This window comes from Syngnathus scovelli, chromosome 15 (assembly GCF_024217435.2).
Source record: "Syngnathus scovelli strain Florida chromosome 15, RoL_Ssco_1.2, whole genome shotgun sequence".
In the NCBI taxonomy this organism is placed as follows: domain Eukaryota; kingdom Metazoa; phylum Chordata; class Actinopteri; order Syngnathiformes; family Syngnathidae; genus Syngnathus; species Syngnathus scovelli.
The window spans coordinates 8,175,457-8,190,124 of record NC_090861.1 but is presented as its reverse complement, the minus strand read 5'-3'; the positions used below and the strand labels follow the sequence as shown (position 1 = coordinate 8,190,124).

Genomic DNA, 14,668 nt, shown 5'->3' with positions numbered 1-14,668 from the left:
CCCCGATCAGAAACGGTGTCATCTGAACACAAAGAATCCCCCCTCCCTCTCCTCTTTTGAGGTCTTTGCAGCTGTTGCTATGCAGTGAGCAGCAGTTGCTATGTAGCTGTTGCTATGGCTGTGTAATGAGCACGACTCTGTGTAGTCCACTAGCTGATGGGATACATTCAGGAGATGGCGTGCTGTGTCTGTGTCATTTAGGAGTATCCGACAGCAGTTAGTCGGGCATGCTTGAAATACAACATCAACAGTTTTAACAGCAGAGTATTGATTTATTCTGCAACATGCTTTTTGTATCATAAAAAAAAGTATCTACCAAAATATATCTACATTCAAATAAATGGTAAATAATATAAAATATGGGTGTGATGAAGTGTGGAGAATTTCTGTGCTGTCAATCAATAATGTTTTATTTAGTGATATATTTACTCAGCGAGTCCTAATTAAATAAACAAGACGATAAAGCAGTGACCTAATTCCGTTGTGCAAAGAAACTACAAAATAACTCATTATCACAAAATAACGAGTATTTCAATAACTTTATTAACCCATTATTCTACCTACCTACCTACCTACCTACCTACCTACCTACCTACCTACCTACCTACCTACCTACCTACCTACCTACCTACCTACCTACCTACCTACCTAACTAACTAACTAACTAACTAACTAACTAACTAACTAACTAACTAACTAACTACAATGAGAAAAATACCCTGTAGCTAGTTTTCTGCACAAAGAATGTCATTTTAAGTGCCGCAGACAGCCAGCTGACTTGTCATACAGCCTACCTGTTGCCAGACTACATTTTTAGTCGTGCTTTGATGAAAACCATTTGGAATTTGTCTTTGTTATCCCTTCATACTCTGACAAGGACAGGCAATCAATGTCTGTAAAGCAAAGAATAGACACTATCACTCTGACACTAGCCTCGTAGAACGTTCCGATTGCTCTGATAAATACATTAGTGTGATGTCATGTCAACATTGCACATACAATCAAAGAGCATGCACATCACTGATGCCTTGTCTGTTCTTGCAGAAACACAGCGGTATCGGAGTGAATGTGTTTGTGGGGAATGCATAGAGCTTTGTGGTTGCTGGATTGGACTGATGCAAGCACATGAGATGATATACCACAGGCAGTTCAGGCAACCCATGAAGGAAATGGCGTCTTAATCGACATTGGACATCAGTATTGTATTGTTGACCAACAAGATACTTATCTCACAAAATGGCAGCGCTCTGAGGCTTTAAATCAATCAAACAGCAACATTTTGAATGCTTTTAAAATCATTTTTCAAAGCTATGTCCACACATCTATTATTTGAAGTAGAGATAGCGCTTATGAAAATACATTTAAAAGATTTCATGTCAATGTAATTGCCAGACATTTTGTTTTTCGGACCTTGGGGAAATTTAACAATAGCTTGACAGGGATTTGCTTCTAAACAACCCCAAAATGATTTGACTATTTCGTTCAAATTGTTCTCTGGCATGAGTAATAAACTCTTTGCAGAGGGCAAAAAAACGGTGTGTTGCATAATTTTTTTTTTTTAATTCTTTAGTCAATCTCTTGGATGGAAACATCTGTTGAATACCCAGTATCCAACTGATTTCAAGTTGCAGGGAATGGGAATAAAATGAAAAAGACAAGCAGACCAATGCACATGCTAAACACTGATGGAAAGTTCCTCAATCATAACGTTCCGTTTTGAAATAAACACGAACAATGTTAATTGTTTACATTTAGACATTACACAAAATGGGTGGTAAAGTTTGCTCAAGATGGGTACGCATATTCTGAGCAAGAATGTTCTGAACAAGAATGCTAATTTGACGTGTCCCAGCTGGCCCACCGCTGTTTACGTATATTATAGACCAAGGCTGAAGGTGATAGAGGGTTGCCATGGCAAAATTGCTGATATAACGTGCCAGCATACCTCATAGATTTTGAAGCTGGTATTTGAAGACAGAACAATGCCACATATATACAGCTAAAAAATCATCCATATTGCACGGCCAATTGTTTGTCACAATAATAATTTCTGTTCAAATAGGCTGTTGCTCTGTCTTTTGTTGCCCTTAATCTCATTGTTCCCCCTAATCCTAATTGCTGTTTTTACAGCGTCTCAACTGAGCTATGCTTTTTATATTCTCTCTTAATTATATCATTCACTTACAATTATATTCAGTAAAATGATACTTTTGAAATGGAGCCAACCCCAAATACATGCCGGCATAAACACTAAATGCTTAAATGCAAATCTTCAATAGGAGCCAGGAAAACAATACGTGTGTATATCTCAAGCATGATGACAGGAGTTTATTTCTCATCTCTTCCGAGAATATTGTGTGTATGCATCATTTTGGTGAAATGGACCCCTGCTACAAAATATGTTCAAGGGAGAAGAGTTGGGTGAATTGTTGAGCGTCTGAGCGTGAGCACACTTGTGTAGGCAAAGACTCCAAAAGGATTTCACACTTGATTAAAGCCTCTCCACAGCTTCCAGGAGGTTTACTCCACACCAAGCCGCCTCGTGTCAAATTCTGCATAGCTGCAAGACCCCAAAAAATCATTCACGCATCTTTATTGAAACCCAGTTTTTATGCTGCAACTAAGGATGAACTATAATGTCATGTAAATATAAACACTTTTATTGTTAATGTACTCGTGAACTGCGAAGAGGGTCAAAGCATTGACAAATCTTTACTGGTTGCCAGTTTTACTAAATGACTGAAGTTTTAAAGGCACTGACCATGTTTAATGAAATCCAAAGAAAGCATGTAATGCATCCTGATGCCAACGACCACTGGGTGTGCATCAACAACATCAACAGCAACAACCATAAATTAAGCAGACAGCTCATAGCCTGCCAAAGTTTGACATTTACTTCTCACAATGTCAAAGCGCATCTTACACTGTGCCAGGAGACAACATCAATGGTCAAAGAGCAGCTATTTTCATTCCCAAATGTCTCATCTCTGTTTGTGTTGCATCTACATTTTCACATGGTGTTATTCGTGAAATAGTGTTGATAATTAAACAAGCAAGAGCTCAAAATTCGGGAACTACAGTCTGGCGTGTCAGATTTGTTGCCGTCATGAGTATGCATATCATTTCAAGCTTAAGCAAGTCATCTTACAGCAGTTGTCAACATGCAATAACACTAACAAACATGCTCATATGAACCCCCCCCCCCCCACCCTCTCTTTAACACACCGTAAGAAATGAATAATTTAAATGGATGGATGTTGACTGAAGCTGAAATACACAAAATAACTTGATCTGCTTCGCTCTTCCAAAGATAAGATATTCCTTATTTGTCCCACACAGGGAAAGATAAAGGAGTAACTTCCTCATGCATAGTGAAGGATACCTACAAAATGTGTCAACGGTTCATCTCAATGAAATAATAATACACATGTCCTCTTATAGAAATGTCTAGGGTTTACCCCCCCGCATCACACAATGTCAGCTGGGATAGCAACTCTTTCCCACCATGTGACCCTTCATGAAAAATGCAGTTCTGTACAGAAAATGATGGATGGATTTAGTTTGCCATGATGTACGTACAACTACGCTGCACTGTGTTGCGAGATAATTTTGTTAATTTAAAAACCATCACGAACAACAAGCTATGAATTATATTTGTTTATAGACAACTGTCTATTTGTTGACTGTAGTTATAATACAAATTATTTTAAAAACACAAACAGATTAATTCGCATCATTATGTTGGGTCCCATTAACCTATTACTAGTGCATGAATCAAGAAAGAATTAACAAATACAAATAAGGCATGTGTTTACTTTTATTAGATTTCTTTTCCTCTTTTGTGGTTTGAATCACGAGTGACTCATGTCCTCTGCCTTTGAAAGAAAAATATCACGGCATAAATGGCGTCAGTGGTGACGGTAGTCAGGAAGGCGACTGACATCCCTGACTAACTACTTGCAATTTAGTTTTACACTGTGGGACTCGGACTGTAAATTTGATACAGACTTTGTAATGAATCTCATTAGATTGTGCAGGTACCTAATGTTGTGACTGGTGGGTCCCTGAATTATTTAATGGACGGAGCATTTTAAGAAAAATGATAATAGGAAATAATTGCAGCTATATTTATAAGTGGAATTGTCTGCCTGATTCCGGAGGGTTTTGTGATTTAGCTTTAACGAGGAGGAGTATTTCTTCCAGTATGTACATACTGGAATTAACGTCCTGTATCCGCCATTAGAAACAAATGTACCTGTATTATTCTGCATTAACGTTACATATAACTCATGTGCAATCTGAAATCATGAATCAGAAATAGAAAGTGATCATCCTCACATTTCTTTATCCTCAGTGTGGACCTCTGCAAAGCTTCTAAAAGCACCTCGGATGCAGTGGCACTCTGCAGAGTAGTCACAGGGGTAAGGGTAGTCGCACAGTTTAGCCCCCACCAGCCCCACACCCCACGCCACGCCATCCCCCGGCTGACTGATACATGTGAAGGGTGGGTTTGCATGCCGCTTGCATCAGGGTGCCAGTGGGAGGTGTTGAGTGTCTGAGGCAGGCTTCCTCATCGTCTGATCCCCTGCCCAAAGGCATTGGGAGGTGGCGGTGGGGAAGCTGCCTCTTCCTGAGATTTCACACTGCCGCTCTCCGTTTGATTGCAAATGCTGCGTCTCCCCACCGGCTGCTTTCTAGTGCGTGTGGCACACGGTTATGATCGATGGTGGAAAAAATATGAGAGCCACAGCTCATAGAGGGATAACAGCCACTATCGGTTGGGAGTGTGTGGGTGATATTAATGGGTGTGTTTGTGGCCCCTGCAAACGGTTTATGTGGCAAAGGCAAAAAAAAAAAAAGTTACAAGTAAAATACTCCACATCTGAGTAGACATTAGCAGCTGGTTTGGGCTGTCAGTATAACAACTGGCTGTGAATATATACTCTGTTTGTCATCCTTGGAAGAAAAAAACAGGGTTTTGTATATCTTTAGCTGTGACATGTCAAGCCTTTTTTTTTTCCCACACAAGCGCTCAGAACAGTTTCTCACAGCAAGCCGAAAGAACCAAAAACAGCTTTTTGTTCTCCAGAGGGGTGCACAAGCACTGCAAGCACACACATGGTTTTGACATAAACATTCTCCTTGCAGAAAACACACAAAAGGGAATTAGAGTTAGGAAAGTGACACTTGCACTTTTACGTCTCAGACATAATTAGAATGTTTTCGGTCAAAGAGATTGTCACTTGAATTTCCCTATTTGTTATAACATTGTACTGTTAGGTTGCTGCCAATTTATTCCAAAACATGTTTTGTATACAGCGGCTCAAATACAAGGCATCATCTGCCTTTGACAATTTTTTCGCAGTGGATTCTATTTTTAAAGCCGCTAACGTGTGCCTGCGCATTAGCCGCATCGTTGGTGGTGGTCTTGTGCATTTTGTATCACAAACAAAAAATACAATTTAACAATATAAATGCAAAACTACAATGCAAATGATTCAATGTTTTGGTAGAAACAAGTCCCTGTTTAGTTTTCCACAAGTCTCTCCTGGCATCCTTAACCACACAGGTGAAGGAAAAAGAAATTCTGAGTCCACTGAAATGTCTTCTTGATTCATTTGGACAATTGCCGCTCTACCGCCCGGACGTACAGCCCAAGCAATCAAATCGTGACTCTCAGTTGGTTTGCATAATGTGAGCTCTTAAATTGTTAGTGTTGACCTACAATGCAAATTGGGATTAAATACCACTTCTAACATTGCATCATTGAATGGCGCTTGTTTCTGGCTCGAGTAACTCCTCTTGGGGCATTCATACAAAGATTTTTCTTCACTTCATGGATGTAGCTTTGAAGTCTTCCTGAGCAGGTAAGGCCACATGCTGACAGCGCCTGATGAGCGGACATGACGGCCAGCGGCACGTCAGGAAGAGCGGCTGTGGATGCTTCACCGAGTGACTGTACAATTCCTGTCAGTTTTTCCGACATGCGCGATTTTGCCAAAGAAGACCTTAATTTTGAAGAGTGCTTTGTGAGGGGTTGCGTTTGACAAAGTCTTAGCACCTTCTGACAGATCACGCTATGCACTGGCTCCTCCAATTGAGGAGTTGATATGTGATGTGTGCAATATCGGGGTTGAGCAAGCTAAATGTGAGCACAGCTTTGAGTTGTTCTATATTAAATGAAGCGTCACTTGGCTAATATTGGACCTCAAGGTGCAGCTGAATAAAATAACCAGCGCAAAAATAAACTTTTGAGAGATTCATCCCGGGAAAACACTGCCATGGTTATTCAATGGAGTGTTTAATCACCCAGACCTTTGCTGATGAATGTGACATTCACTTGGCGAGTGTCTATTCCTATCTCTAACCAAGGATTTTTTTTTTCTTGCAGTGTTCCTGCATCTGAAGCCTTTAAAAGCTTTCAGGCGTTTTATGTTTTCACTCTATTGACCTGTGTGCCATCGAGGCAGCACCCTATGGCTCCAGCAGATCCATGATGCTTTAATGTGCAACTACAGTCAAGTAACCTCACATACATTTAAGCCCACTGTAATTTTCTTTTTCTTTGAACCAAGTGTCCCACCTAGCGTATATTGAAATAGATTTGGCTTCATGTTTATTTTCTCCCACATGTTTTTTTTTCATTGATAAGAAAAAAATAATATATCAGTGACTATGCTGTCAAAAAATTTCCCTCTCGACAGAAAAAGCTGTCTCCTGCTCTGCTTTTCATTCAATCATTGATCGTGTTGACATGTAAAACAGATGTCTTCCATGAGCCGTTTGTCCCCCCCCATATCGATCCTAATGCATCCCTTGGTTAATTCGATCTTTGATCGCAGCAGTGTGAGACACTGTTGGATCTACCAAATGACCTAGCAGTCTGAAAGAAATACAAGATGAAGAAGTTTAGCATCCAGTCCGAATCCAATACAAAACTCACGATGCATGGAAATAAGCAATGAAATCGTTTGGCACCAGCACATTGTTGCAGCTGCCGTTACCTGAACTCTGGATGACCTAAAAAATAATCTCTCACCACTAAAAAAAACGTAGCTGCACAAACATTTTTTTTTTACGGCATAAACCAGCACAAACGAAACAGACTATTTCGCTTAAATTTTGTGTGAGGTCAGGGGCCAACTTCACGGAGGTCTTAAATAGCCGCTGATTGGTGACTGACCTAAGCCATGCATTGGAGGGAGAAAAAAGTATCTGACAACAGACATCATCTTAAACCAATCAGCCCAAACATGAGTGTTTTAACCCACTTGGTGCTCAGCTTGACATTGTGACTGGGTTTGAATTAATGTATCCATGTGTTAGATATTGGTATTCAAATATATGGAATAAAAAGGTTAGAAAGTAAAATTTCCACCCCCAAAAAAGTAAAAAAAAATTCCCATGAGTAAACATCAGTCTTTTTTATGGCTATACCTGCCATCTGTTCTTTAGGGCCTGTGTATGATGGCTACCTCATTTTGTTGCCAGACACAGTTTCAAAGTAGATAGCTCATCAACATAAGTGACAAGTGTAGATGCCGTGCAATATATCGCTTCAAAAGCAAAAGACCGACAGGTTTTCACCGATGAATTGCAAGTGCTACAAGAATCTTCCTCTGAAGGGAACCCTCACAAATCAGTAACAATATTCCGGTGGTGTGGAGTGACTGCCTAATTAACGCAGACATTGAGTTGCACCACACTGGAAAGTTTTATTATAGAAAATTTCTGTCAGAATTCTTGAAGAACATGAGGTCTTTAGGGACAGCTCAAGTGAAAAAGTATGCTTTGGAAGCCAGAAGTTTCAAACAACAGGCAAAGAGATTAGTGAGGTTTGACACAATTCATAAAAAGAATTGTGGTCTTTTGTTTTAACTGCACAGTAGAACAAATGTTGCGGCACCATGGCATGAAATACAAACTCATATCCTCTGTTGCTTAAGGCATGTTGACTATAGATAGATTAACACTATACAGTAAATTAGGAATTGATCTTTTCACAGGGAGATTCTTTTCATCGCAGAGGAAATGAATATAACCATACTGCTGTGTAACATTATTTTTTGTTTTTTTTTATACTTTCTCAAGTCATTACTGGGTATGGATGCTCCGTGAACCACAATAAATGTGGCAATACCATCAATTGCCTGTGAGCATCTAAAAGACACGCCATTCTTCTGGAACTCTCTGAAAATCAGGGAATTCATGTCAAGAGCATTACAGTGTGAACCCACTCCCTCTGGTTGTATCCATCATTAAGGGTCAGAACACTAGAGAGAAGGGGTTTCAGCAGCTCTTGGTAGCCAACAAGGCAGCATGGCGGGATGACCCCACAGGACTTTTCTCTGATGACTGCTTGAAGCGCTTGACAAACTGAGGTTGCATTGGGTCTGGCCCCCTCACCAGCATTGCCTCCAAGATGCACAGCACTCTAACCTCATCAGCAAATCACATATGCGGTGACACTTAAAAGGACCCCACCTCAGGTAGTCGATTTAGCAAAGCGCGCTGCTCCATGCTGGACATTCTAGCAGACTGAGAAAGGTGAGGGTGCTTCAACTCTGCCCCAAGAGGCCGGTTTAGAAATTCCTGCATGTCTTCTAATTGACACCTTTGTTTCTCTTTATTTTTTAAATACAATATTGCATTCATATATGATACACATGTTTTCTCAGAAACTTAATAGAAAGTGGAATAACATCCAACTGAAAAAATGTGATCATCACTATTGTTATTCATGTCAGCAGGACACTGTGATGAAACTACAGAGAAATCACTTTAATGCGCAAAAGAAGGTGAAATGAAATAGGAGGGCGTAGATTTATTGAGATAATGGGGTTTCTATTCTGGTTCCTTCTGGATTTCACATGTGGCTGCAATCTCCGCTACTCTATTATATGTCAGCTCGTATTTAAAATCAGCCAATTTTATAATTTGCTTCAGTTAATAATCTTGTATTATCCTCATACAAAGGTTTGGCCATTCTGCTGCCGTTTGATACTAATTACGGTTATCTACAGTCGGGCCCACATTTTCAGTGTGGTCATGCTGTTTGTGATCACACAAGCCGGAGAATTACTTTTCAAATGTAAATATCTGAATTTTGCAATGACTCGACATATAATTGCTTCTATATTTGATCTAGATGCAGTCTTCCTTAAGGCTACCGCTAAAATAGGGGGATGATGAGACATTGTCTATCTGTGGTGTCAAAACCAAATCCAGGTTATAAAGTTTAATTCTGCTCCAGTTAGGCCCTTCCACTGACCTATTTGCTCTGCAATAAAATTACAAACAAGCGGGGGGTAACAAACAGCAGCAGCACAATGCATGTGCAAGAATGATCTCACAATTTTAGCCGTATTGCTCAAGACAACTTGCCGCAGGCGACCACTTGATGGGGCTCCCCCCCCTACAGAGGCCTCTTACAAAACAAAAAAATCGGATGACTTTCCCTTTCTGGTAGCAGATCCAGACAGACATCTTGTCACCGTGGGATAGCGGGGAACGAAATTTCGGTTTCTTTGTGTGTCTTTGGCATGTGAAGAAATTGACAATAAAGCTGACTTTGACTTTTTTTGACTTTTGACATAGTCCATTGCAGTATTAGCTAGAAAAACGACAAGATACCTGTATGAGGACACTTGCACTTGTGCATGAGTGTAATATTATGACACCAGGCAGAGACCCAAGCTGTGACTCACGGGCCAAAAAGCCCTATTAAGGTGACATTCTCTCACTGCACAGTCTTTCTCCGAAATGCCGTAAGATGCGTACATGCTTTGCTCATTATTTTCGTATAAACACAGAACAGATTGTTGCCAGGAAGAGGTAATAAAGGCTGAAAAGGTTGATCCCTGCGTGATAGTGGTATGGTAGTCATTAAAAGCAGAAAATCCCTGACAGGGGTTCAAAAAGAACAAACATTTGACACTACATGCATCCTCTGAGAGATCTAAGGCTGGAAAATCAGACAGCATTTCTAAAGAAGCTCATTATCATGCAAATGGCATTCATGCCATTTAATCTCACCCTGCTTGGTATCCCACATGGCAATGAGTCCACACAGAGGAAGCGACAGTGAGACCGCACGCACGCTTGCAAGGCAAGCGTCCATATCAAAATTCCTCCATCTGCGGATATTAGTTTGTTTGGTTGTTGTTGTTGTAACCAATGACCAACAGGAAAGATGTTCTGTTCTTGACAGAACTGGTTGTTCAATAACAGAGTAAGCTCAATTTTGAGTCAAATTCTGAGCAGCAAATCTACTTACAATTGTTGACAATTGAGAGTATAAAAGGTCAATAAATCATGTGCTTAAAAAAAAAAAATACAATTGCTGTGCTTTCAAGTGAGGAATCTATACTTGTCCCGATAAAACTGCTTCTACGTTGTGTGCAGCATCCAAAGCAAATTTGTAACTGGTTCGCGTTCTACTCAAAGGACACTGAATGGTCTGTTCAACATCCATCCCATCAGTTTGAAGGTTGGCCAGATCCAGCTGGCATGTTTCGAAAATGCAGTTGCTTTCAAGGGTAGAGAAACACTGGGATTAAAAGTAATTAAAGGTACCTGATTGTATCTAGAGTTAACTGTATAATCATGTTTTAGGAACAATAAGTGAAATATTTTCAGTTTTTCTTGTAGTATAGCACTGAACATATTTGGGTTTTCTTATCCCCTATACACCGAGTTAATTGTGCACCACTTCCGAGACACCGGGGGGTGAACAGAGTTACCTCAAAGCCGTCAATGACCTCACTGAACTTCTCCCCAGTCTGATTTTTGCCTCAACTCACTGCACTTGACCTACCGATCACCATCAGCTGCTTCCAGAGTCACACAGGCCAAAAAGCCTAATAGGATTTCTTTTTAAGATTCACACAATCCCTCACTATGGGTGTCTACAAATGGGTTCAGGGGTTACTATCACAATAGGCACCAATTACTTTGAGGGCAAAGCTCAGGTTGGCTGCCGGGTGGAACATGGTCCTTGCCCGCTTCGGGACGTGGTCAACATTGTGCCAGAAATGGGAGTATGACAGACGTTCCCAGAAGACCCCCCACTATACGTTTGGGTCTGTCAGGCCGGACTGACATTCTTCCCGACCATTGGAGCCAACACTCAACAAGGTGGTGATCAGTTGACAGCTCCACCCCTATCTTCACCCGAATGCCCAAGACATGCAACCACAAGTGACCTGACCACATTGAACTTTGGTCATGAATGTCCTGGTGACAAGTACACATATGGCCCTTCATCTGCTTCAACATTATGGACAATCCAGCATTTTTGGTTTTCAGTGATACTAATTTCACACAATTCCAAGATGTAGAAGCTTTAACTGTGACTAATACCATGCATTTGCATCACATATCACTCTCAAGGCCAAAGGCACTCCACAAAAATAGACTCACTGCTGTTATAGTTCAACTTATGTAACAGAATAGACATACCTGCCCATATTAGCGGGGCATAGAGATGCAAAGGTGGGGAATCTGAGGTTCATACTGTGTTTGATTTTACTTTAATAGAGTGACACATCATGCTCTCCGCCTCATTTTATGCCTGCCAGTCATCTCCACTGTGATGAACACAAGCCTGCACCAGTGCAGCCTGTCACTCTGTCACTCAAATGCTTAAAAAGAACTTCATGTCACTATTCAGGTGGAGCTGGGGAGAATTTCAGATGTCTCTTTTGATTTTTCTGTCTAAACCTCCCTTTTATCTGGGCTCTAGCTTATCTCCCTGAAGTAGGAATCACATTTTAATTAGGTCTATCCTTGATTCGTGGTTCATCATCACATCTCCCTATCCTATGGGTTTGCATGTCGGAGACTCTTAGTCCCCACTTCCTGTCACAATCTAACATCTCCCACATCTTGTGACATTGTTTCATTCTGTAACGGCTCCATCACCATTCACAGTCAGGCTCTCCTGCTGCTGACAACAAAGAGTGCCCTGTCTGACTAAAACTTGCATTCTGCAGATGGGCAAAACGATCATATGGAAGGGATTTGGAATTAAGATGGAAACGCAGATTCTAGCTAATTTTTATTTAGTGGAATTCTCAAGATAAATTACAATAAGGTTCGAAAGATAGGTAATGCAAACCCACCATAATAAATCAGTGTGTGTGTGTGTGTGTGTGTGTGTGTGTGTGTGTGTGTGTGTGTGAGGGTTTTATATATATATATATATATATATATATATATATATATATATATATATATATATATATATATATATATATATATATATATATATATATAAACTCTTCAAATTGCCAAGGAACAAAAAGAAACCACACAGATATTTTTAAAACATACACCAGCAGAACCCTTAATGGAGCAATTTGCATTTAAATCCATATTCATCAGGGTAAGATTGAAGGGGGTGCGATTATCAATGTACCGTTTTCAGGGTGTTCGCTCTCGCCAATGCTGCCATCTGGAGTGGTTCGCTCATAGTGATCTTCAGGCAGGGTCAAGGGTCCGATACGAGGGCCAGACGATGACTTGCTGCTGGGTGTCTCTGATTCTTCTAAGCCGCTGTCATAGTAACTGTGCTGGGAGGCATCCTGCAGGTCCTGGACAGGGTTGGCGGTGGAGAAGGTCACTCTCCGATGGGGATGCTACAAAACACAGACATACAGTAGACACTTTTTTTTTTCTTCACAGCTACACTTTTCCTTTTGTTTGTGTGCTCCACTGAGAGACGCAACAAGTTGTGTGCTTGCAGTTAGAGATGAAATAGTGTATCGAGGAAAGTATTGGTACACCTTGATATTGCACCTGCAGGAACTGAAAACGGAAGACAATATCAAGTTGTTGTACCCTTGGCAGCTATAACAACTCATATTCTTTTGAGATGACTTTCTGTAAGATTTTCTTGGTTGAAACTAAGATGTCTGTCTCAACTTATGATTGATTAGTTAATTTAGCAAACTGAAGGAATGTGTGGTGATACATTTGACCACAAGATGTATTTGGGAATATTGCTGAAAGTTACTCTCTCTAAGGGATTCTGTTTTATTAGACTGTAACAGGACTTTAAAAGATATGGCTTGCTGTATTGTGTGAACAGCAGTAGAAATTATTCAACACAAACTATCATATGTAATATAAATGTCTTTGTATTTAAACGTACTGGATTATCATATTTCCACTTTGAATATACTACAAGTTGTAGGAGGTCATAACTCGGGTAACTAAGCAGATCTACTCTTTGACAACAAAAGTTGTATTCTGAATTTGCTGGAGACAGAAAAGCACTGGCCAAAGTCTGGCAAGTGAAGTGATAATTCATCCTCCGTGTATTGACGTAGTGTTTACAATGTTATCATTTATTTATTATTGATTTACTCTCCTGCTAATTGCGCGTGCTTCTGCTCAAAACAGCTAAAATTCTTGCAATATTATTCATGTTTCATCTGTGTGTTTTTTGTTTGTATATCTTACTACTTTGAAAAAAATTGCAGATGCCAATGATCAACCCACAAACCTCAATGAGATTCTAAATCTCCATATTAGCATACTTTTCCACAGATGTTGAAGTTTAACAAAGCAGAAAAGGCAGGAAATATGACTGTGATTTAGCGGAAAATTAATCCTTAAGGTCTCCTACGCTGGGGAGAAAAAGAGAATAAAAAGGAGCATCGCAATTACACTTTGACAGTCACTATTTCCTTGTTACATGCTGATGAGATTTGATGAAAGATTAAAGGGGCAAATGCATGAAAGAGAGTGCCGATGGAATCTTGAAATCAATGGCTTTGGGAGGAATGGGGCGGCAAATAATAAATCACTCAAGATCACACCCTTTATCAAATTGAATGGATTGTAAATACAGTTAGGGGACCATTAAATTCTTTCTTCTAAAGATCAGATTACTAATGGTGACTTACCGCCGATCGACAACAGAAAGATGACTCTGTACGATGCACATGTAATGGAACTACCCCACGCCCACCCCCACACGTGCTTCTCTTGTTAAAGTCAGGAAAGCACTGAGACAGCAGAACAGGTCCGCCTCAGCCAGACCCGTCAGCCTGGATCGATACTACCAGTCTCTGCTTTTCACCGTCTCAACCACTTTTCAGGCAAACAAAAGCCCCTGCTGGAAATAATACAAATTATCATCCTTTTAGTGCATACATGCAAGACTTTGGAGAAAATGCTTTTAGAGGAGTGATCGGAACAATGTTTTCTTAATACAGTTAAAGGGCTTCCAAATGTTTCTTGTTCATCTCTGGCTTCCTCAAACACTTTTTTTTTTCTGTGTTGCACTGCTGAATCTCCTCATCTTTCATTTTATTTGAGCTTTAGTGTGCATCATATTTTCTCTGCAAGTAGTGCTGATATGTCCATACATCAAACACAGTATGCAACATAAAAATGTCTTGGGTATATCCGTTAGGGTTTAATGGAAATGAAGGTGGAATTCCAAATAGAAGCGAACGATTTTTGACCCAACAATGGGTCCTTATAGTCCTTACGATTTATATGCACGGTGCAACATCAAGAAAAGACAGCCTCGGTTAATATGGACCGATAAGAATAAGCTATTTGGATTCCTTCAATTAAATAGTGAAGAGCAACAATTTCTAACAAAATTCCTTGTTGGTGTTTGAGCAGTCTATTTCAAGGGATCTCTTGGACAGAA

General features: G+C 40.2%; 1 protein-coding gene across 1 annotated transcript in view; it reads right to left on the bottom strand.

Annotated features, from left to right (window-relative positions):
- LOC125982101 (protocadherin-1) overlaps positions 1–14,668 on the bottom strand; it is a 53,373-nt gene that overhangs the window by 3,873 nt on the left and 34,832 nt on the right. The window contains exon 4 of the mRNA XM_049742308.2: positions 12,419–12,638. Within this exon, the coding sequence (XP_049598265.1) occupies positions 12,419–12,638 (220 nt within the window). The remainder of the gene's footprint in view (positions 1–12,418; positions 12,639–14,668) is intronic.